This window comes from Branchiostoma belcheri, unplaced genomic scaffold (genome assembly GCF_001625305.1).
Source record: "Branchiostoma belcheri isolate BF01 breed outbred unplaced genomic scaffold, Haploidv18h27 scaffold6, whole genome shotgun sequence".
Lineage (NCBI taxonomy): Eukaryota > Metazoa > Chordata > Leptocardii > Amphioxiformes > Branchiostomatidae > Branchiostoma > Branchiostoma belcheri.
In genome coordinates this window covers 1,703,980-1,726,501 of record NW_017804242.1, presented here as the reverse complement: position 1 = coordinate 1,726,501, position 22,522 = coordinate 1,703,980, and the positions used below count along the sequence as shown (strand labels likewise).

At 41.1% G+C, this 22,522-nt stretch overlaps 1 protein-coding gene across 2 annotated transcripts in view; it reads left to right on the top strand.

The window, feature by feature from the left end:
- Window positions 1-1,469: 1,469 nt before the first annotated feature.
- LOC109482359 (ras GTPase-activating protein 1-like) overlaps window positions 1,470-22,522 on the top strand; it is a 24,072-nt gene continuing 3,019 nt past the window's right edge. Inside the window, exons 1-22 of one of the 2 annotated variants that reach the window (XM_019785049.1) lie at window positions 1,470-1,654; window positions 5,201-5,350; window positions 6,314-6,449; window positions 7,574-7,644; window positions 8,401-8,518; window positions 9,065-9,096; window positions 10,178-10,227; window positions 11,568-11,718; window positions 12,171-12,249; window positions 12,585-12,711; window positions 13,225-13,307; window positions 13,848-13,921; window positions 14,403-14,487; window positions 14,952-15,190; window positions 16,116-16,192; window positions 17,692-17,757; window positions 18,518-18,687; window positions 19,196-19,355; window positions 19,867-20,009; window positions 21,388-21,503; window positions 21,913-21,999; window positions 22,250-22,317. In XM_019785049.1, the coding sequence (XP_019640608.1) occupies window positions 1,497-1,654; window positions 5,201-5,350; window positions 6,314-6,449; window positions 7,574-7,644; window positions 8,401-8,518; window positions 9,065-9,096; window positions 10,178-10,227; window positions 11,568-11,718; window positions 12,171-12,249; window positions 12,585-12,711; window positions 13,225-13,307; window positions 13,848-13,921; window positions 14,403-14,487; window positions 14,952-15,190; window positions 16,116-16,192; window positions 17,692-17,757; window positions 18,518-18,687; window positions 19,196-19,355; window positions 19,867-20,009; window positions 21,388-21,503; window positions 21,913-21,999; window positions 22,250-22,317 (2,440 nt within the window). In that variant the 5' untranslated portion in view covers window positions 1,470-1,496. The remainder of the gene's footprint in view (window positions 1,655-5,200; window positions 5,351-6,313; window positions 6,450-7,573; window positions 7,645-8,400; window positions 8,519-9,064; window positions 9,097-10,177; window positions 10,228-11,567; window positions 11,719-12,170; window positions 12,250-12,584; window positions 12,712-13,224; window positions 13,308-13,847; window positions 13,922-14,402; window positions 14,488-14,951; window positions 15,191-16,115; window positions 16,193-17,691; window positions 17,758-18,517; window positions 18,688-19,195; window positions 19,356-19,866; window positions 20,010-21,387; window positions 21,504-21,912; window positions 22,000-22,249; window positions 22,318-22,522) is intronic. The other variant, XM_019785050.1, reaches the window with a different exon arrangement.

Below are 22,522 nucleotides of genomic sequence, written 5' to 3'. Positions count from 1 at the left end.
ATATCCACGACCTATTGCCATCACCTATTAGGGTATTATATATAAAATTTCCTCATTGACTGTGCAAACAAAGTCCTTTGCATAAGTAACATCAGTTAATGTTCTTTTACGGCTAAATAACACAAGTTGTCCAAATAAAGTCTTATCTTCAGCAAACGAGGCTATTGTACCATGTTAATTGATAATGCATAATTTAATTTATCTTCACTCGATTTCAAATACCCCAAGTATGAATTTTCTATCATTTACCACTATGGAAAACTGCAGTACTTTCTCCCTGACTTTGTAATTGTAAATTAGGTCTTCATCTGAAACTGAAAAATTGTCTTGGCAGCTTCTCCAAATCACATTCAGACACTGACACAAACCAGCGAACCCCAGAAACTAACGAATTGAGGCATGTAATCGGCATTTCAGGGTGTCTTTGGACCAAAAGTGAACATAAGCAGGGAGAGAGATACAGCGGAGTGTTGGAAGGTTGCCTGGTCCGGAAAGGAAAAAGATTGAACTTCTCGACTTTCAATAGTTCTTTGTCGCGTGAACTTTAAGCACAGTGTGGATCTAATTCTGAGCACCGTCCAAAAAACCTTAATTCGGTCGACGTGTCAGTCAGCCTCGAAGTTTATTTGTCCGGGCACAGCCGCCCAGACATGCGCCCGTGCCAAAGTCGCATTGTAGTCGGGCATTGTTCCCCTTCATAATTGTGTTTAGTCTAGCTGTTGTGCGACCACTAACAACTGTTGCGGCCCCTGGTAACTTCTGGAAGAGGAGTTGGCCGGACTTCAAACCGAGGTTTATTTTTACCGGGGAAGAGACACGCTGAGAGCAGTGCTGTGTTCATAAAGACCGACTGGGCCTGATTGAGAAAAGGTGTGCGTGACGCCTGCAGTCATAAAGGGGTCTTTGTTGCCTATAACCTCCTTGCGCCGACCCAGCGCTGGGGATTCGATTCCCATCTTGATCAGGTCACACCGTATACGTAGTAGCCTCTACCAGGCTTCAGAGGTGGCTGGAAAGAGTAGAAATTGGCCAGAAAGACCGATAACTCGTCAGGGGAGTTAGCGCCAAAGAATTTCAGAGCGGCAAACTGAGCGGACTATTAATTCTCCCGGCATGTCATCGGTCGATTTGGCCGATTTCTACTCTTCCCAGTCGCCTCCGACGCCTGATAGAGGCTATTGCATACCGCTCCCAATATTGCCTTTCAATACATTCTCCACGAAAATCCCCTCTTTGGTTGTCAATTTTCACCCAGACCTTTTCACACGCATTTCGCTTCACTCATGTATGAAAAAGGTAACCCAATAAATGTTTTTATTTGGAGACATTCAAAACAGACAGGTCCTCCGGCCACAAGAAAATGCGAACGTCTTCGACCTGCAGTTTTCTCCTTGAGCCGGAAGGCGGCGCTCTGAAGCAGCCGTGCTCTGCTCACTTCCCACCACCCAGCTGGCCTGCGTGACCTGTGACCCCTCCAAGGGAAGGGCGTGTCCAAGATGGCGGAAGATTCGGCTGGAGATTCTTCTTCTCAGCTACGCGAAGAAGTCCAGGAACTGTCTCTCCACGAGGAAGACTACCCCTTCGAGGGGATAGTGGACGCGGAGTGCGAAGACGAAGAGATCGACGCTGCCTTGGTGGCACCGCCGGAGTCAGAGTAGGTGTTTGATATAATTGTTTTTGGAGTGGGGGTGGGGGGTGGTGGTGGAAGATATTTGGGTCTTGCCGCACTACGTAAAATCACGCGAGGTAGCCCTACAACAGTGAAAGACATCAAGTGCTGCAAGAGTTGGAGAGGATATGCAAGACTTACGGTACACCAGAAGAATGCAGAGACACTCTGAAATCTTCACTTAAAATGTGAGAAGAACTCATAGACAATTTATATCAACACACACATATATTTTTACGGAACCTTTTCTCGGTACAAAATAAGAGAGCACACATTGATTCCGTGTGCTCAACTAAAACACTTTCAGCAACACGCAGTCTCAACTCACCAAGTGTTAAAAACCTTGAGAAAGTGAACTAAGTAAAACCCAGCACATAGGAACCATATCTAGCGAGATAATACTATTAATAGACATTAAGCAGGGAAAACAATAACAATAGATATTATTGTCAACAACTCTTGCATGCAGTGGCTGCAAAGTTTTCTTCCTGAAGAGCCCTAACTTATATCTGTCTTTGAAAGGATATTCTTGATATGAGGATACAGAAACCACACGGTCAAAATTGACTGATGTTATTTGTACAGAAGAGTTGTCAGTCGGGGGGTCTGAGATAGGCGTGAAGTGTGTCTACTGTCTAGCCTGAAATTCAGACAGTTGAGTGTTTCTACCACACGACAGGGGAAGGAAGTATTGTTTTTGGCTTGATTGAGTGTCTGTCTGTGTTTGAGTTTGCGCGTGTGTGTGTGTTTGCTTGTATGTGCATGTGCGTACGTGCATAAGTGTGAGTAAGTGACTGTGTGTATGCAGGAGCGTGTGCTTGTGTGTGTGTGTGTGTGACAGTGTGTATGCTTGTGTGTGTGTGAGTGTGTGTGTGTGCGCACACGTGTGTGTGTGACAGTGTGTAAGCTTGTGTGTGTGTGTGCATATGTGTGAAAGTGTGTGCATGAGTGTGTGTGTGAGTTGCATGTGTCTTTTAAAAGTTTGTGTATATATGTGTCAGTGTGTGTGTGTGTGCATGCGTGTGTGTAAGTATGTGTGTCTTCTTCAAAGTTTGTGTGTTTGTATTGGTATTTTTTAATAATGGCGACTTATGTTAACTGATGAGGTAGTACCATGTGTATACAGGATATATTCAGCATTACTAAATCATCCCCAAGAATATTTGCTATTTCCTATACAGTATAGTGTAAAAACAAAACTGTAGGTTCTGCAGAATTTTAGACATTCCGATTATTTTTTAGTACCATACTTTTCTTTTGTACACAGACCATTCCATAGGTCATTGACCTCTTCAAAATTTGTTTGAATTGTGGTATTGAGGTCACCATAAAACATTGGGATTTTAACAGATTTTCTAGAACTGTAGAGGAATATGTTGATACGTTGTACAAAATGTACGTCCATATTGAAGGCAGTGTGGTACTAGTATCATTCACATAAAGGAATAGTCTGATGGCATGAGGCCTGGATTGCAAAACAATGTCCCCACAGGTCATTGACCTCTTGTTTGTCATCTAGTTGTTTTGATTTTGTGGTCAGGATACACCTTTACCACTCACAGAGGCTTGTGTCTTATTGTTACTACTATGTTGGAAAAAGTCATTCAGACATTTTGGCCAAGACATATTTACATCATTTTTAATTTAATTAAGGTCAAGCCTAGATTTGAATAAAGGCTTTTCCAGGATGCCTATGAGTCTTGACCCTGTAATATTAATGTTGCACTTTGGCAAAATGCTTTAAGCTAGAAATTATGACAATTGTGATACTGTGAATTTTGTTGAAACTGTTGCAGTGTTTTGCTTTAATTTTCAGTGACCTCTCCACCCTGAATTTATGGCCATGAATATGTGTATCATATGTATTACTACAGAAATGTTTCAACCACAAATTCTAAATCCCAAAAAACCCTCCTTTTCCTTCCTTCCGCAAAATTAAGCCACTAAGAAAGTAAATGAATCCACAGTATGCAAAGTAGTGTACCAGAAACATTTTTGCTCTCCCCAGATTGGAAATTTTCTCTGGTTTTCCCTATGAATTAGCGATTCTGCGTAGCCCCCTCCATGCATTGATGTATGCGGTAATCTGCCAGGCTGTTGGTAGACTGCGGGGGTGTGTTTCTACATGGATGTGTGTGGGTGGGTGTCGGGTGGCAGGGCCTGCTGGAGATCAAGTTGGTACCTATGTTAGGTACTAAGTACTTACTCTCCAAGCAGAGGTTTGGGTTTTGGGGGTATTTTTAGCGTGTTTTAGGCTTTTTTATCGGGGTTTCTCTTTTGCACTAAGTTTGGTGGGAAAAAAATGCCTAAAAAAAGCCTAAAAACACACTAAAAATACTCCCAAAGCCCAAACCTCTGCTTGGAGAGTACTAAGTACTGTATGCAAGAAAACTGTTACTGAAGCAACTGGATATGAAAATTCCTATCCAGGTACTTGAGTAACACTAACAGTTTTCTTGTCTCATTACCTTGATGTCTAACCTTCATCGAAGTATTAAGGTACCATAGAACAATACAGTATCTTGCCTATGAGGATATTGACATGGTTTTGCCCCTCAATGTTTATTCATGAAATACTGGAATCGGCCCAATTTCTGCTTTTTATTGAGGCCATGAGGTAAGAGGTCAGGGTCAGATGAAATATAACGAGATATAGGTTACCAGATTGAAGCCCCAAACAAGTCCATAAACATATACATATGTTTTTTTGATTTTGAATATTTGTATGCTTTAATGAAAGAGTGACCAGAGCTTAGTGCATTGGGGCAAAAATATACAATTATCTTCATTCATTCGTTCGTTCATTCATCCGTCCATCCATCCATCCATCCATCCATCCATCCATCCATCCATCCATCCATCCATCCATCCATCCATCCATCCATCCATCCATCCATCCATCATCATCATCATCATCATCATCATTTTTAATGTTACATATTTTGTTTCACCCTATCCTCTTCTCATATGACCTCAATGAGAAATAGTCTACACTCCTTATGGTTCAAACAAACAATAATAATCATAATCATCATCATAACTATTAGGGAGAACAGTTTAATTCGCATTATGTATTTCACCAACTCAGATGAACCTTCATGCTATCATCATTATCAGTGTTAAAAATACCCGTCTGCATTTTGCATTTTGCAGAGACATTTTCAATATTGCTGAGGAAGATTTAAGCAACCTGCAATTTTGCAGACTAAAAAAAAACAGGCTTGGGTGTTCAATTGTATTGGTATTATAGTATTGTGTCTAAGTAAGAGATTTGTATTCACTACTGACTTTATTGATATATAACTAATAATTATGTACTATGTACTTTTCAAGGTGCATGTAAAATGTTTGCCAACATGCAATTTTATATGAGTTTAAATCAGGTCTTAATGGTGTACATGTATATTTGCGGAAATTACTTCCAAATTGCAGAACAATATTGTGACATTCTGCAATATTGCATTTTGATAAAAAGGATTTCGACCACTGTCTTTATTTGTTATACATGTATCTACTGTATATTTGTTATAGTTGGTACCATGGCAGACTGGGGCGTGTGTCAGCGGAGGAGAGGTTACGTCGTGCGGGGAAGCTCAGCGGTTACCTGATCAGGGAGAGCGAGCGCAAACCCGGCTCCTACGTCCTCTCGTACTTTGGAGTCAGGGGGCCCGACCACTTCAGGTATGTGTCTTGATTTTCCATTATGATTTGTACATCAGGTAGAGATTGATCTGGTAGAATCACCAACAATACCTGCATAGATCCTGATTGGAGTCTCTGTCAACAGAAACTCTGATCAGGGATGAGGTCTAATGCTATAACAAAATTGCCCAACATATTCTTAAAGTTAAACATTTAATCACATTACTGGTAGCTACATCTGTGCTTGTCATGAGCATGTCTGATGGTAGATAATAAAAACCTGGCTAATGTGTGTCTGTATAGCCTGACTACATGATGCTTCTAGCAGTCCTTCCACTGGTCAAGCCTAGGACACTTGTTGTCTGATTCATTTATCTAGATTTAGCACACATTGTGGTAGGATTGACATAACAGTTGACAATCACCTTTTCAAGATTGAGATTGAGACCAGACTGTAAGATTTGAACCACCAGAAAGGAACCCTACACTTTTCAGTAAGTGTGGTGGGATCTTTGAAGTTTAACGTGCTGAAGGTGTGACTCTCCAAACACATCCTGTCCAAGAAGACATCCCTTACCAAAGATGCAGTAGCTAGTTGTTCATTTTTACCACTGTCCACTGAGGAAATAGGTATAAAGTTACTTTCCCAAGGGCACAACACCGGGGTGGCATAAAATATAGCTACTAGGACCAGCGCTAGCCATGGTTTCGAACCCAGAACCTTCAGATTCTTAGTCAACAACCTTAAAACCACAAGTCCACAAAGTCACAGTCTATATTTATTTTTATTTAATCTTCAAGGACACCTGGGTACAATAAGTAAAAGAATAATAGATTATACAAAGTACATAACAAAAGATGTAAATGAAATCAATATAACTGGAAGTTATACATAAATAAATGAATAATATGAAGTTCAACATGAACTGAGGGAATTTACAAGAAAACATAACTTCAAATCATAATCAACGAAAGTCTGTTCTTTCCTCCCCTGCCCTGTAGGATAATAGCCATGTGTGGAGACTTCTACATCGGTGGTCGCCAGTTTGACTCCCTGTCTGACCTGATCGGTTACTACACCAACTGGTCCTGCATCCTGAAGGACGAGAAACTCATGTATCCTGTGCCTCCGCCTGAGGTAACGTACATCTTCTATTTTCTCATTTCTCATATTGTGTATGTTGATGTATATTTGTATATATTGTGTATGTTGATGTATATTTGTATATATTGTGTATGTTGTTGATGTATATTTGTATATATTGTGTATGTTGATGTATACATGTACATGTTGATGTATTGTTACGTTTATCTGTATACTCTCTCCTGGAAGAATAGCTGCCATCCTTGGGTGGGCAGCTAAAGGAGAGTTTTAACTCAATAAACTCAGTGACTTAACTTTGTGGTAGAGGGGGAAAGGAGGTTCTTCGGTGTTTTGAGTTCATGGTTGATACAATATTCTGTAATACAGTGGAAATGGAAACGTCACGAATTTGCAGTGGAGAGGTGATTGAAAACTCTGCACATACATTGTACAAAACGACCTTAAACACTTCAAGCTTTACAGTATGTAGCCATCATCATCAGTGCCATACTACGTTTAATTTGCTTTTGAAGGTTACGGACTCTATGTACAGTGTAAGATTAAAGTGACAGTAAATATCAATTTTTTTTGTCATTTCTTTACAAATTAAAGTGAGATCTGGAATTTGACCGTGCCCGTGTTGTAAAGTATCCATACATGTATGTTGTGAGAAGTGAACAGTTCCACTAAGTGCGTTAAGTGCCTCCGAGAGGGTAATGAAACTGCACTGAACTGACTGGAGAGCCACGGCGATAAGCTATGATGATGATGACTGAGGCCACAACAATTTAATTTCTTGGTTAACGGATTTGCCTGCTTCATTTTGCCCGCTTCATTTTTTCCTGATAAAAATAAAAATTCAGAATCAATTGCAAAATGCTCATATTTTGCCCTGAACAGTTGAAAACAGTCCTTTTCATACTAGTTGTTACAGTTATTCCATCTTTCAATGCAATGGTGATCATTAAAAGTTAAAAATTCATTGTTTAAATTTTGAACCAGCCTGGTGTGTTGACTTCATGGCTTCTATTGTACCATTTTGGGCCATAATAGGATGCCTAGGCCTGTTTTTATTTTTATTTTTTATTCACCCGCCCGCTCCATTATTTTTCTAGAAAAATCTGTTAACCAAGAAATTAAATTGGTGTGGCCTAAGTGCGTTGTTTGTCTGGTTCCAGCCGGTACAGAGCCGGAGACTAGTACGTGCCATCCTACCCTACACACGAGTGCCTGACACAGACGAACTCAGGTACGTCACTACCTTAAGGAGGCACTCAAGTCAAGAGGAGTGTTTTATTTTCCAATAGACTATCTCTCAATGAATTATATACACAGTCAGTCAACGTTTTGCAAAATTCCACTTCAACGTATATTTTGTAACACAATACCAGTATCACTACTTCCATGATGACCCTTCCCATCTATTCCATACTCATTTTTCACTTCATTTCAGCTTGAACATTTTTGGCATAAATAGTGGGAGATGAGATGAGAAGCCGAAGGTGACGAAAAGATTTCGTAGAACACATAGGCAATTTTCTTATCTCCCAGAAACTTATTTTTGTAACCTAGTTTTTGCGCCAAATATAAGCCCTTCTCTGTAAGCGCACCATCAAAAAATCATTAATTTTGGTGCCAAATTGTTCTACAGAACTGAAGGCACTTGTTTGGGTTTTCTGAGCCCTGTTACATTATGCAATATGCATGTACATGTACCGGTATTGATGTCGTCATATCTGGCATATTTCCACGAGTGGGCAAGGAAATAGCGAAAAGAATCACTCTGCTTAGTAAACATTAAACATACTTCTCACACAAGATGAAGAGATTTTCCCGAAATGATTTCCTTGGCAAAATGACGTATTCTTTTGCTCGCATCGTTTTATCCTTGAGAAGAGGGATAAAGAAGACTAATCTATGTGAGTAATCACACATATTTCTGGCATGATGACGAAATATATGCTTTTCATTTCCTCTGAACAACGACTTTTTTATTCCGCGTTAGTTTTGAGAAGGGAGATGTATTCATGGTTCATAACACGATGGACGGAGGCTGGCTGTGGGTCACGTCACAACGCACCAATGAGAGCGGACTAGTCATCAGAGACCTCGTAGAGGAACTGGTACGATAAATTATCGCTATAATTATTGTATAATTATCGCTGTATTATTGTAGTTAACTCCAGTTTTTATGAATGTTTCAGTGTTTATTACCACCTTTTATTGTAATATGATGATACAAATATTTTTATGTTTATTTTAGTACAAGTTTTGTGTAAATGATTGTATTGTACGGAATCAGCAATTCAGCCCTCTGGCTGCAAATAATTTATGTTTTAATAAACCATTCATCATCTTCATCATTTCCAAATTTTCTTTTAAGACATTTCTGAATTCTTGCTTCGTTTGTGTTTAGAAATGTTCATTTTCATAGATACAACTTCATATTTTCCAGACTATGTTCTTACTTTCAAATATTGTTCAATCGTCCAGTACTAATGTGAAATGAAAGAATGGATTTATCCTGGTAGAACACTGATGAAAGGCAGTTGATGCCGTCTGAAATGTCTGACACTTCAGAGAATTTATCCAGTTGCTTGCTTTGTTTTGTTTTGTGCATAGAATGGATTTGTCTTGGAACTGACAATTTTTGCTTTTTTCTGGCCTAGGATTTTTATGCTGATCCACATGAAGGAAAGGAGTGAGTACTTCCACAATTTGTTTTCATTAATTTAATGCCATAGTTAACAGAAATTACTAATGGTGTTATTCATAATGATAAGGACTATTATTCATCTTCTGATCAAGAATGAAAGTCATCATTTGGCACAAAGAAGTGCTGGTGCTCCAAAGCAACTCAGGTATTGCATCCCAGTGTGCCTTCTCCATTTCTGTAATGTAATGAAATGTATAATGTATTATAGTGTATATGAGGGATGTATATGTCGTTTCTCGTGTCCGTTGTAATTTGCCATTTTGTACGCAAACTTTTTGTTTTGCTATGAAGGGAGTCTTATCCCTTCTGTAAGGTTTGCTTTTTGGTGTCATGAATAAAATGATAATAAAAAAGAGTAATATAAATAAAAATTCATAATGCAAAACAAAGTGGCATCCAGATCTTTCCAGTGCCACAAGAAGCCAGTCCTGTTTTCCTCACCCATTATCAATTTGTTCCTCACATGGGAGACACCATGGTTAGGCAACCCTTCAGTCAACCCCTAATCACATTAAATGGGGAGCATCGGCGATATCAAATCCCATTTCCTCGTCTGCCGTGCTTGCACTCACATCGCTGGAGTGTCATTAGGCGCAGGAAATTACAAAGATACGCAGATGGTCCTCAAATGCCGTATTTCCTGTGACAGTCCTCTCTCCGCAGCAGAAATGACATCAGTGATTGCCATTGCGCAGTAATCATAGCTAATAGCACATTCCTGTGCCTCGGAGGCTTTAGTGTTGCTGGGAGCGATCACACACACACACAGTACGTACAGACTGGCAGATATGCTGCAGGCACTGCAATATGTGGAACACACTCTGCTGTGGTAAGATGCAGGATTTGGTTGTAAAGATATGGCCCATTGATTTGCTGGTTTTCAGATATCTGCCACTTTGAAAAACTGTGTGTAAAAGAGATCTCTTGTGCAGCACCCCCAGGTATGCACATACTGGGGGGACGTCACTTGGAGATCTGTGTAGATGCATTCTGCAGTCATAATCATGATTCTGCGTACTGTATTTGTACTTGACATTGTGTGATAGAATGGGTGTTATTTTTTCAGGTGGTTTCATGGCACCATCACAAAAGAGAAAGCGGCAGAGCTGTTGTCAGGTATGATCTCATTTTTTAGAATGGTTCAAGTTGCAGTCTTGTTATCTATTGCTAGAACTGTATAGAGAAATTTAATGAAGTGATTTTTTTAGTAAAGAGGTAAAGAGACAACCAGGTGTTTTATTCACAGCCAAGATTTCGATGACCGTCTGTCACCTTTCTCAGGGCAGTTCTGACTGGTTCACATTGCACTGCAGTGACACCTGTGCTTGGTTGTGTCTCTTTACTCAGTGATTTAGGCATTTTGACCCGGTTTACACGACGACAAAAACCTGGCGTACGATAATGGCGTACGCACGCGATCGTACGTCCGTTTCGGTTTACACGGAGCGGGACGGACAGCGCCGGGACTCCCGCAGCGCTGCACACTATCGTGACCCCATTTGACCCGCCGCGAGCTTTGACATAGCGCTATTTTCAAAATGGCGGGAGAACAGGCTCTTTTTCTGTTCTTCATGCGTCAGATGTTGCTATTCTTCTTTTCGCGGATGTACTTGCGTCGCCAGGCATTACGTAGAAGAAGGGTTGGACGTCGCAGGGAGCGGTACCATGAGATCCAACGGGCAGCAAGTTTTGCAGTCATTGCAATCATTCAAGCTCAAGGCGGGATCGATCGGTCAGTGTGGGAACGTGACAGTTAGAGCTATTGCGCACTTCTGCCATGGTCAGTTGCGGCAGTCGCGAGCAAACAGGCTCAGCAAAACAACAAACAAATCAAATACGATAAAAAAACAAAAGGAAAACCGAAACGGATCAGAGAAAACAGAGTAAAGATCAGTAACACGGCGTGGGTTTTCACAGGCGCGGGAAGAAGAATGGAATTTGCATATGACCCCTGACCTCCTGCAACAGGGAAGTGCTTGCGAACGCCGTTCGTAAGATCAGTCGCGTTTACACGAGGCGGGGAGGCATCCTGACTCCCCGCTGGGCGATCGTACACGATCGTACGCCTGCCTTCGAGGTGGCGTACGCAAATTGCGTACGATAGGTGCGTACGATAGGTGGGGCCGGTTTACACGCTGGAAAAAATGGTCGTACGCAATTGTCGTACGATCGCGTGCGTACGCCATTATCGTACGCCAGGTTTTTGTCGTCGTGTAAACCGGGTCTTTGTCAGTCTTGCAAGACCATGAAAGTTCTTCATCTACAACATGTACTTGTTCTTGGTTTTGCGCTTAGAGCGTCTCAGTTCTGATACCAGCCTCTGTTTTTCTTCCCCCCCGGTGTAAGCCCTTCTTAACTTCCTGTCTCCAGAGTGTTCTGTTTCTTGCAAGTGTCTTCCATGTGTTAATTTACCAACCTGATGAAACTATTCACGGGAGTGATTATTTTGTTCCCAGATGCGCCGGACTCGGCGTTCCTGATCCGCCCCAGCGACTCCTCCCCGGGGGACTACTCGCTGTTCTTCCGCAGCAACAACCTGATCCAGCGATTCCGCATCACGCGGCAGAACCACGAGCAGTTCGAGATGGGCGGACACTACTATGCAACGTACGGTCTTATACTGTTTATTCACATTCACATTGATTGGCAGCCATATGCATTGTTGGCTAGGTGGACTACTATTTACAAATCTTGATTACTGAGGCTTATTGCCTGAAACAGAAAAGATTTCTCAGTCTTTCAGTCCTAAACATAAACTGTTTTTTTGTAATCATATGATGACCTGTAGGACTCCCTGCAGCCTAATCCCATAACCATAAGGGTTGATGGAGTGTAATACTGGCAGAACTCAGCTGTACATGTATATGGAGATACATCTGAATCAGTGGCTCTTATTAGTTTTTAAACATGACTTAAATTTAAGATTCATCACACTGGTGGAACCCTTATGAGAACAGTGTTACAATGTAATGTTCAGTCAGATTAGATAAAAGATAATGTATGTCTGAAAATAAGTAGTTTACTGTAATAATTTTTGGTTTTCCTTTCATCCAATATAGTCTTGACGACATCATTAAACACTACAAGACAGAGCAGATTGTGGAAGGGTACACACTGGGGGAGCCTGTCCCAAACAAGGTAGGTTAAAGACCAGAAGGTTTTCCACATTTTTTCCCTGACATGTCATAACTGTACACTAAGTACCTCTTTGTGTGTCAGCACCATATTTTCCCGGTTAAAGCCTGATCCGAGGATTGTCCATGCCTGTAATATTGAAAAAAAAATACTGCAAAAAAATTTCAATGGTCCCCATCTTCACGAATTATGCAGCAGGTATATTTTGTTTGAAGATAGTAAAGTTCCCAAAGTGCTTCTTGGAAGTCTGAAATCTCTGATTTCTTGTTAGCTAATACAATTGTTAGTGACACATGAAGATCTCAGAAAAATGAGCATCCTTTGTGGCTCCCTCACAGAGAAGCAGGCTGAACTCGCTGAATGATGAGGACATCTACCAGAGCGTGCGGGCGCGGTCTACAGGGTCCTGTATCATCACACAGCCCAGCGACACCATCGTCAAGAAGGGGTACCTCAGCAAAAAAGGCAAGCACACCACTTTTTTTTACGGATCTTGGTGGCAATTGTGCAGATGATGTACAAGTCATTTAGATGGCACATTGGCACACCAAATCCGTAGTGTTTTTGGCACAAATTTTGACAGATTAGCCTAAGAGGCTCGGTGGATGTCACTCCACCGTACAGGTGGGGAAGTTGTGTAAAGTGCCTTTCCCAAGGGCATAACGTCAGGGAATGGTGAGTACCGAACCCGGGACTTATTGGTTCCAAGTCCAATACTCTAATCGTTGTGCCACCGATGCCACTAAGCACTCTGCTACTGGTTTGTTTGTTTGTTTGTTTCATTGAGTCTTTGTTTATTCATGAAATAAATGTGCCTGCTGGTATTTCAGTTTTCTTGGAACAGTATCTGAAAATTAAGTTGACTTCCCTCAAGTCTTAAGAACTCATTCAAAATGAGTTAAATTTTGCATGTATCAACTATATGTTTTTTGCTAATCAAGAATAACATGAAGTCGTAATTTGGTATATTCTTTTCAGGTCATCGTAGCAAAAAGTGGAAGAATTTGTTTTTCATTTTGAACGGCACTGAGCAGCATGTCTACTACTTTGAGAATGAGAAGGTTGGTAAAGCTTTTTCATTTTTGTCATTTTTGTGAGGCATGTCGAATGCTCAAGAGTGCCTCAGTGCTAGTGCCTGACAGTATTTACACTTTGTGAGTGAAAAAACATGTAGACAGAAAGTGCATCTGTTAGATATTTTATTGACACTATGAGTATTACTAGGACTGAAAGAGAATCACAGGGACACTTGTTGTTCTTGTTTATTGATGGAGCTATGTTACAGTTTCACAGTTTATTCAATCAACAAAATCATACAAAACAGGAGTAAGGTGTTACAGTATATTTGGCACAAATGCATGTATGTTATTTTGATAATATTATTTATAGTGTGGTTTAAATGTTGTTGAATACATAATTATAATCAGAATACTGAATTTTGGTGTCATAAGCACTTCAAGACTATACCAATTCCAGCAATACCAATTCCTGAGCGTAACATATGTTACAATATGCCCATCAAATGACAATGTTCAGCCAATCAAATGACAAGTTTCAGTAGCTCTATCTGATCAAGTCTAACAAATGTATCTTTACCACAGAGAACAAAACCAAAGGGTCTGATTGACTTGAACTATGCTTCAATTTACCCTGTCCACGAGAGTCTGTTTGGAAGGTATGGCACTGTTCTTTTACACTCGCCTCATGTTTCTGTTATACACATATATTATTGATAATATTTCATTGATAACAGTGTTTCTGCCATAGGGGCAAGGGATGCCCTCCTGGATTTTTGGATGAAAGTACATATAATTTAGTCTGTATAATGCGAACTCTGCCGTCTGCGGCTTTACTGGCCCCTCCCCCCGGCTGGATGTTTGGCGGCCGGCAAAAGCGATTTAATCAGGCTACATGTAATTGAGTGGGTATTTTTCACAAAATTTCACATACCTCTGTGGAATTTTGCAACTGTCATCATTTTCGCATTAATTGTACAAATAAAGTTATATTCAATGTAATCTATGTCCATTGAAAGTTTCCCCTACCCAAATTATATGTGTATAGAAAGTCAATAGGGATCCTTTCTTGAGTTGTGCCAGTAACTTGGAAATTGATAATTTTGTCTGAAAGTCTGAGTTTGTTTTTTTGCTATCCAGACCAAACTGCTTCCAGACAGTTGTACGAGCTCTGAACGACATCACGACAACCTACCTGTGTGCCGACACCGCAGAACTGGCAAAGGTGAGGCTGGACAGGGTGGAATTACTTCATCCATCTGCACGTTTGTGTACTCAAAATTGGAGCTGTGCCCCTAATTTTTGGATGGTATCCCATTTGCAAGTCCTAAATTTGTCATTCCTTTGATATAAAGATAAGAATGATAACTTTAATGCACAACAGTTGTACAGTGTACAAAATATGCCATCTACTACCTATAAACTAACACAAAAGTGGGTGGCTAGTATGGCATAAGTATGAACTTTTACAGTCATTGGAGGAGTTTCTGATATCTATAAGTCTTTGATGTATATCCCTATGTATAGCATGAAGGGGTTGTCACAAGTCATTATGTATTCAAATTTGCTTTTTTAAGTTCATTGTGGTAAATGCTGGAATAGTCCATGTACATGTACTTTAGCAATGGCTGCAGAGTGGAGTCTGTATTATTATCCACCAGTTTATTGTACCATGACTTGTGCCTGCAGGAATGGATCCTGGCGATGCGTCAGTTCTCCACCCAGCCCAGCAACAAGCAGTCTCCCCTGAACGCCAAGCGTGTGAAGCAGCTGCGCAGCCTGAGCGTGAACGTCCTGGACGCGCGGAACCTCCCCGTGAAGCACCTACCTCATCCGTACTGCGTGCTGTCCCTGCACGACGTCCACGCCGCCAGGACACAGATGCGCGAGGGACCCAACCCGCTCTGGTCCGAGGAGTTCGTGTTCGAGTAAGTGTTCGTTTGTGCAGCATGAAAGATAAACCAGCTTTAAACCAATCCTCTGTGGTCCGAGGAGGTTGGTTGCTTGTTTGTTTATTTGATTCGCATAATGGTAAACCACCTTTAAGTAGGGATCAGCGCGAGGGACCCAAACCCCTCTGGTCCAAGGAGTTTGTGTTTGAGTAAGTTTTAGTGTTAGCTTGTTTGTTTGTTTATTTTGCATAAATGGTAAATCAACACTCAACCACACCTTTAAGGGGTAACCCCCTCTAGCATGAGAGATTTGTGTCCGAGTGTTTATTTTCAATAGCAGGTAAACTGTCTTTAGGGTCTCATTTATGAGTTTTTTCGTTACATGGCTAATGTATGTTTCTTACCCAACAACATACTTAATGAAACTACAGGGAGTCTGTTTTACATGTTTTCTGTAGTGAGCACATTTACTCTACACCATATAAAATTGCCAGCGACCTCTAGACACACATTCACTTTTTATGGCAATTATAAACTGCACTTTGTGATACCAATGAGCTACGAAAGGGCCATGGAGGATAAAGTGCTGTTAAGTAGGCTCTCTGGATTGGTTCGAGCAGGAGCCAAGTAAGTAACTAAGTAAGCTGTACTTAGTGTCTCCCCACGAGAGTCACTTTCGAGTTGCCAATCTGTGTTCGAGAGATCTCTAGTGCAGCTCCTAAGTATGCACAGTTTAGATATGAAGGACTGCATTTTCTATATATTATACTTCAGATGGACGACAAAGTGGTCCTCCTTATGCTGACGGACGAACAACACATTATACTATACATTATACTCTGTTTAGGTGCATTTTTTTTCAGGGTAACAAACAGACTAGGCAGAATTATATTAATAGACGTTAGACTTTACTTTGTGCAAAAAACAAATGTGAGATAATTTTGTTTACTTCTGTCCCCAGGGACCTCCCAAGAGAGGTGGAGTCCTTCACACTTCTGCTGTGCAGTCGAGCCAGAAGGTCCAAAGATGCTGTTGTCGGTACGTTGGGTTTTTCCCACACAGTAATTATTGCGTTCTTCTTGTTGTGAAAGGAACAAAGGGGAGGAGAGCTTGCATCCTACTACTTGTGTGTTCACTCTGAAACTGTGTCTATCATTGTAAAATCATTCATAAACACACTCAATCATTCATTATTCCATCCATCCATCCATTCCATCCATCCATCCACCCATCCATCAGGGCTCGAAATTAACATTGTCCCAGTGTCAAATGACACTAAATTTTCAGCTTGGGACAATTCAAATTACGTTTCGGGACAATTTTGGGGCAATTGGAAAATTCTAAGACCATCCACGTCATTTGGGAACGCGATCCATCCATCCTGCTGCAGACTGCTGGCAGCCTATAAATACATAATACTCTGACAAACATTTAAATTTGACCAATCAGGGATTCCAAATATCAGGGACGGTGCCATGCCCATGATATCATCATGTATTTCCCTACATTTACTAATAAAGTGGACTTCAAGTTGTACAAATTCAGTTGTTGTTTTCTTATTTTTGTCATCCACTTATTTCCTGAAAAGCAGGCTGGGACAGTCCATCTTCAGTTCGGGACAATTGAAATCTATGTTCGGGACAATTCTGGGACAATAGTGAAAAAAGTTAATTTCGAGGCCTGATCCATCCATTCATCCACCCTTACATCCATCCATCCTTCCATCCATCCATCCTTCCATCCATCCATCCATCCATTCACTCATTTATCATGCATTTATTTATTTGCTTACACATTCATCCATTCTACCATTTACTTATTTGTGTTTCTTTAAGCAGGGTATCTCCCTCAGTGGCTGATCACGGCTTTCCAGGCAGGGAAGCAATGTACATACAAACACACACATAAAAACACACACATAAAAACAATATAATGGTATGTACATGTACATAACAAAACAAAACATATCAGTGTGTCAAATACCATCATCACCACCGTGATGACCACTGTTTTACATTGTGAGTGGTTGTTAAGTGAGGAAGGCATGTGGAATGTTCCTCTGCTTCAGTCAGCTACCTACTCTGTGCAGCTACTGTGTGCAACTTGGTAAAGCTATCCAAAAACTTGCCCAATGCATTCATTCATTCATTCATTCATTCATTCATTCATTCATTCATTCATTCATTCATTCATCCATCCATTCATTTGTTCATCCATCCATCCTTTCATTTGTTCAACCATATTCAAATGGGATAGTGCATATCATGGAGTGTTTGAGTGATCCATACATCCATCCATTCTACCATCATGGCAATACATACACTCATACATACATCATCCATCCATCCATCCATCCATCCACCCCCCCACACACACACATACATACATGTACATCCTTTCATTTGTTCCACCATATTCAAATGGGTGGTGAATGAGTGTGTACCACAACCCACATGTTACACGTTAAGTGCCTGTCCTCTGCTTGAGTCTGCTCCCCTGAGCCTGAGCTACTAACCGCCGTCCCCTCCCGTCCCCAGACCAGTTACTGGTGGCGGCCAGTGTGATCTTGGTTCCCAGTGCCGTAGAGAATCTAGGTGTCAGAGGTCAGTCCAGATCACCAACCAACATTGTCCCAACCACTCAAAACAGCAGCTTTCACCCATTCATATGTGTTAATGTATACTCTACTATGTAAAACTAAAAACTTGCGGGTGTTTTTATTTTTGCGGTATGCTTTCCACTGCGATATTAATGACACTGCAAAATGCATTTCCGATGTAATAATAGTGCACCTAGATTGTTTCCATCGTGAATTTCAATTTCAGTGCATGTTGTAAACCATAAACTACATTGTAGCCCCAATTAATCCAAAAAATTCTGCTGCTATTTCTCCCATCCTTTCCCCACCACCCATCCTGACTTACCTGGTCAGATATCCCCTGTCTTCCCCCAAACTGCGGGTAGAAGGTGTGAGAAACAGGTCAGATGGAGTCACAAGGGTTGATGTGGACAGCACATAAGCAGAACGTACTGCATCTGCACGAAACCCAGATTTTTCATTGGATTTTTCATTGGTCAATGTTGCATTAGAACTCTGCCCATTGCAGAATGATGATATCTTGTCCCACACAATATTTGAAAACTATACACAGGATGCGATATCCTTAAATAGATGAATATGACCTTAAACAAGGCATTCTGTGCTATGCACAATACATTACGGGTTTCACACAGGTGCGATACGTTCTGCCGACATGCTAGGGACAAGGTTTTTGCACACTGTTTACAACATCAGACTTTACAAACAGGCTGGATCTGCACAACATATTCTAGCATCACACCCATCTCTCCCTCTTCCTGCAGCCTCCGTCTTTGTGCCTTTGAGTAAGCTCCCCAACGGTCAGTACGTGGATGAGTGGTACCCGGTCATCCCAGAGTCCCCCTACAAGGGAGACATGGGGTCCATCAGAATACGGGCACACTACCGGTCACAACTGGTGCTGCCACTGGAGGAGTACGCAGGACTCAAACAGGTGGTTCATCAGTCTGTTTTGTTTGTTTGGACCTTTCTTTATTTATAACAGACCCAAATCAGCCTGTAGGCTGCTGTCCTTGTGCTTTTCTTTCATGACGAGGAGGTAAGGGTCAGACAAATAAAGAAAGGGGTCACACAAAATAAAGAAAGGTGTATGATTGTATTTATTATACAGAATATGCAATTTGAATCCTAATAAATCTATAACATAGAGTGTTTGTTTATGTAAACCTTTGTTTATTCACAAGAAGCTCAAATCAGCTTGCAAGCTTCTTTTCGTTTATTACGTGAAGTCCTATGAATCTACAAACAGGCAGTAGTATGCTCACATATACATTTGATATCACAAAAAAGCATAACAGAGTGAAAGTTGACAAATAGTCCTTTTCTATTATTTCTGTTTTTGCCATAGTTGTTCCTTGATGTATACAATTGCATGAAATAAGTACATGTAGTATTGATAATTTAGTTCACTGCAGTGCTGATTTCTTGCTTCTTGCCTACAGCTGATAGTATCCAAAGAGTTCCACACCATCTATGCACTGGATAAGGTGTGTGCGCGGGACAGGTCTCTCCTGGCCAGCGCTCTGCTGCGGGTGTTCAGGCAGGAGAAGAATGAGGCTGTCCTCTTACAAACTCTCACAACAAAGGAGATTGCTAACGAAGGTTAGTAACATCTTTTCACAAATTCTTGAAGTAAACTAAATTCTCTTGATGGTATTGATTTTATTGCATATGACATCCAAAAATGTAAACATCCCCCAAAACTTGTCTAAGATTACCACCTAAGGAACCCATCTGGTCTTCTTAGACAAGCAGTCTTTTTTCAAAGAAAGCAGGGTGGCAAGACAAGAGATATACATAGGTTTTGAAGTTCATGTTCCTTGAAAATTGTTGATAGATAAAGTATACTTAACATGTACAAGATACACTGCTGTGTCAAGGACTGTAATACTCAAGATACCAGACTGTTTGAGACATTATTAGTGACTCATCATTTACACACATTGTTCGTGTCCCTGTGCAGATGAGAGTGCGACCCTGTTCCTTGCGACCACCCTGGCCTCCACCTTGCTTAAGACATAATTATGATTCATTCGTGTGACACCTTATTTAAAACAATTCTCATTGACTCATCATACAAACTCATACTGTTTTTGTTCATCCCCCTGTGCAGACGAGAGTGCGACCCTGTTCCGTGCGACCACCCTGGCCTCCACACTGATGGACCAGTACATGAAGATGACAGCTGTGCCCTTCCTGCACCAGGCCGTGAAGGAGGTCATCACCAAGATAGCAGACAGTAAACAGTCTTGTGAGGTCCGTGCACTTTCATGGGTCTTGAGTTGTGGTATAGTTTTAAAACTAAAAAAAGGGGGTCTATGTGTTAAACTCTCCAATACACGGGACCCCACCCTGCAGGGTATATGCAAAATTTGCTGCTGTACAGGGAGACAACATACATGAAGGTTGACAGTAACATGCTGAGAACAATTTGAAGAAAGCTAAACTATACTGTGCACTTTCATGGGTGTTGTGAAACCAGGCAGTGGTATGGTTTTAAAACAAGAGAAAAGGGGTCTCTAAGTTAAGTGTTGAACTCTCTAATATGTGGGACCCGTCCTGTAGGTTATACATATAACGTTACATGTAGAATACAACATGGGGTATTCCGTATTCCGTAAACCAACAGCACATAAGCCAATACAGCCAGTCTCTTTCTTTTCTTCTGTTTGTATTTCTCTTTCTGTTCTTCCCAGTGCCATCTTCTGTCCTCATCTGTACAGTTTTCACTCTCTCTGTTCTCTGTCTCCAGCACCCTCCCTCCTCTCTCACCTGCTGTGTGCGACCTGTGAAAGACCCAGACACCACTGTAGGTGCCACACTGTACCTTCCTACTGTTATATCCTCTTCCTTTTGTTGTATCTTATTCCTGTTCTTGTATGCTCTTCCTGTTGTTGTATCCTCATTCTGCATTCATCAATTCTTGCATAATGTATCTGTATCTGTGTAGTTGCAAAACTGCACTTGGGCATAATACACCAGCTTCTGTGTCTGTGTACTTGGTACATGTATAACTGCCCTTTAGTGTAAGACACCAGCATCGGTATCTGTTTCTGTGTAGCTGGTATAATCGACTTTTGTGTAACACACCAGCTTCTGTGTCTGGATAGCTGGTATCACTGCCCTTTGTGGTAACACACAAGCTTCTATGTAGCTGCTTCGGCATAGCACGCCAGGCATGTGGCGCCGCAGCATCTGGCTAAGTGTCAGCTGTAGAATGAAGAATGCAGCCCCAAACGTGACTGAATCTGTATTGCTCATCACTCTTCATGATTTTCTGATCCATACAGCCAGTAGAGAGTGCATCTGTTGTCCTCTCTGTCTATAACCTTCCCAGTCACTACTACACAGATGTTTCATCACCTTCCTCAGGGCAAAACTGACTGGTTCTACTCCACACTGCAACACAGGTGCACCAAGTCTGTCATGTTTGGGACCACATTCCTCACAGTGCAACAGCAACACATAGCTGTAGTGTTAAGTAGAACCATTCAGTATTACCCTGAGGAAGGTGACAGATGGTCACCAAAATGTCTACAGGCAATTACTGGTTGTGTGTAAAAAAATTTGTTATCCAGCGATTTACTAACCTGATAAAACTTTTTATGGTTGTCTTCATCCTTGTCTCCTGCAGCTGAATCCCACCAAGCTGGAGAAGGGTGCAGATGTGAACTCTAACCTGGAGACTCTGCTCAGTTTCCTGACAGAGGCGGTGGAGGCCATCTTTAAAGCCACTGAGAGCTGTCCAAGGTACTGATATGCCTTCTCTGTGTTTGCTATGTTTTAGCTTCAAGTTTAGAAAATTTAACAAAGAGAGTGACCTCAATCCAGCTCAGCAAGTGAGCTCACTAAAGAGCTGATTGTGACAGACAAGATGTACAGTATTTACATGTTCATTGTCCAAGTTACTGATATGCCATCTCTGTGTTGCTGATATGACATGTTTTTGCTAAAAAAATTGAGATCTCTGCAGACTGATTATGTTAGAGCATATTTGACAATAAATGACCTATGAATGCTCCAACTTCCCTCCATCTGAGAAGTTGGTCTACACATTAACACCTTTCAATGTATGAACAATCTTATATACATATTGTATGAACTAAAACATTTCTGCTGTACTTGTCTGTTTATCATTAATGTATCTGTTGTATCCCAGTACTCTGAGGTACATCTTCGGCTGCCTGCAGAGAGAGGTGCTGAAGAAATGGCCTGATGACACCACCATGCGCACCAGAGTCGTCAGGTTAGTACAGACGCCAATAGTCAGGTAAAAATATAGAACATCAACAGAACCTGAACCTGAGCACCAACAAATTCAATTGATATGGCATTATTGAGGAGTTACAAAGACGTAGAAACCAACAAGCTTGCTTGCCATCACTGTAAGTTGTAGCCAACTGCAACATGTGTTTACTACCCCGAGAGTATTTTTTTAGATTATATCAATGTGAAAATGTTGTCCAACTAAAAAAAAGTACTTTCCTTAATTTCAGTGGGTTCATCTTCCTGAGACTGATCTGTCCAGCTATCCTGAATCCCAGGCAGTTTAACCTCTTAGCAGGTATGTAGTGTTCTTCTTGTTGTTCATGTTGTTCTGTAATACATAGGAAATGTGTTGTCATTAAGTTGCATTGGAAAGTTGCACGAAGTGGTGTGGTGAAACCATATTGCTTTTTCTGATGTTTCTTCTCCTCCTCCTTCTCCTCCTTCTCCTCCTCCTCCTGCCATATCTTTAAATGGATTCAGCTTCTTCATTTTAGGGTCCT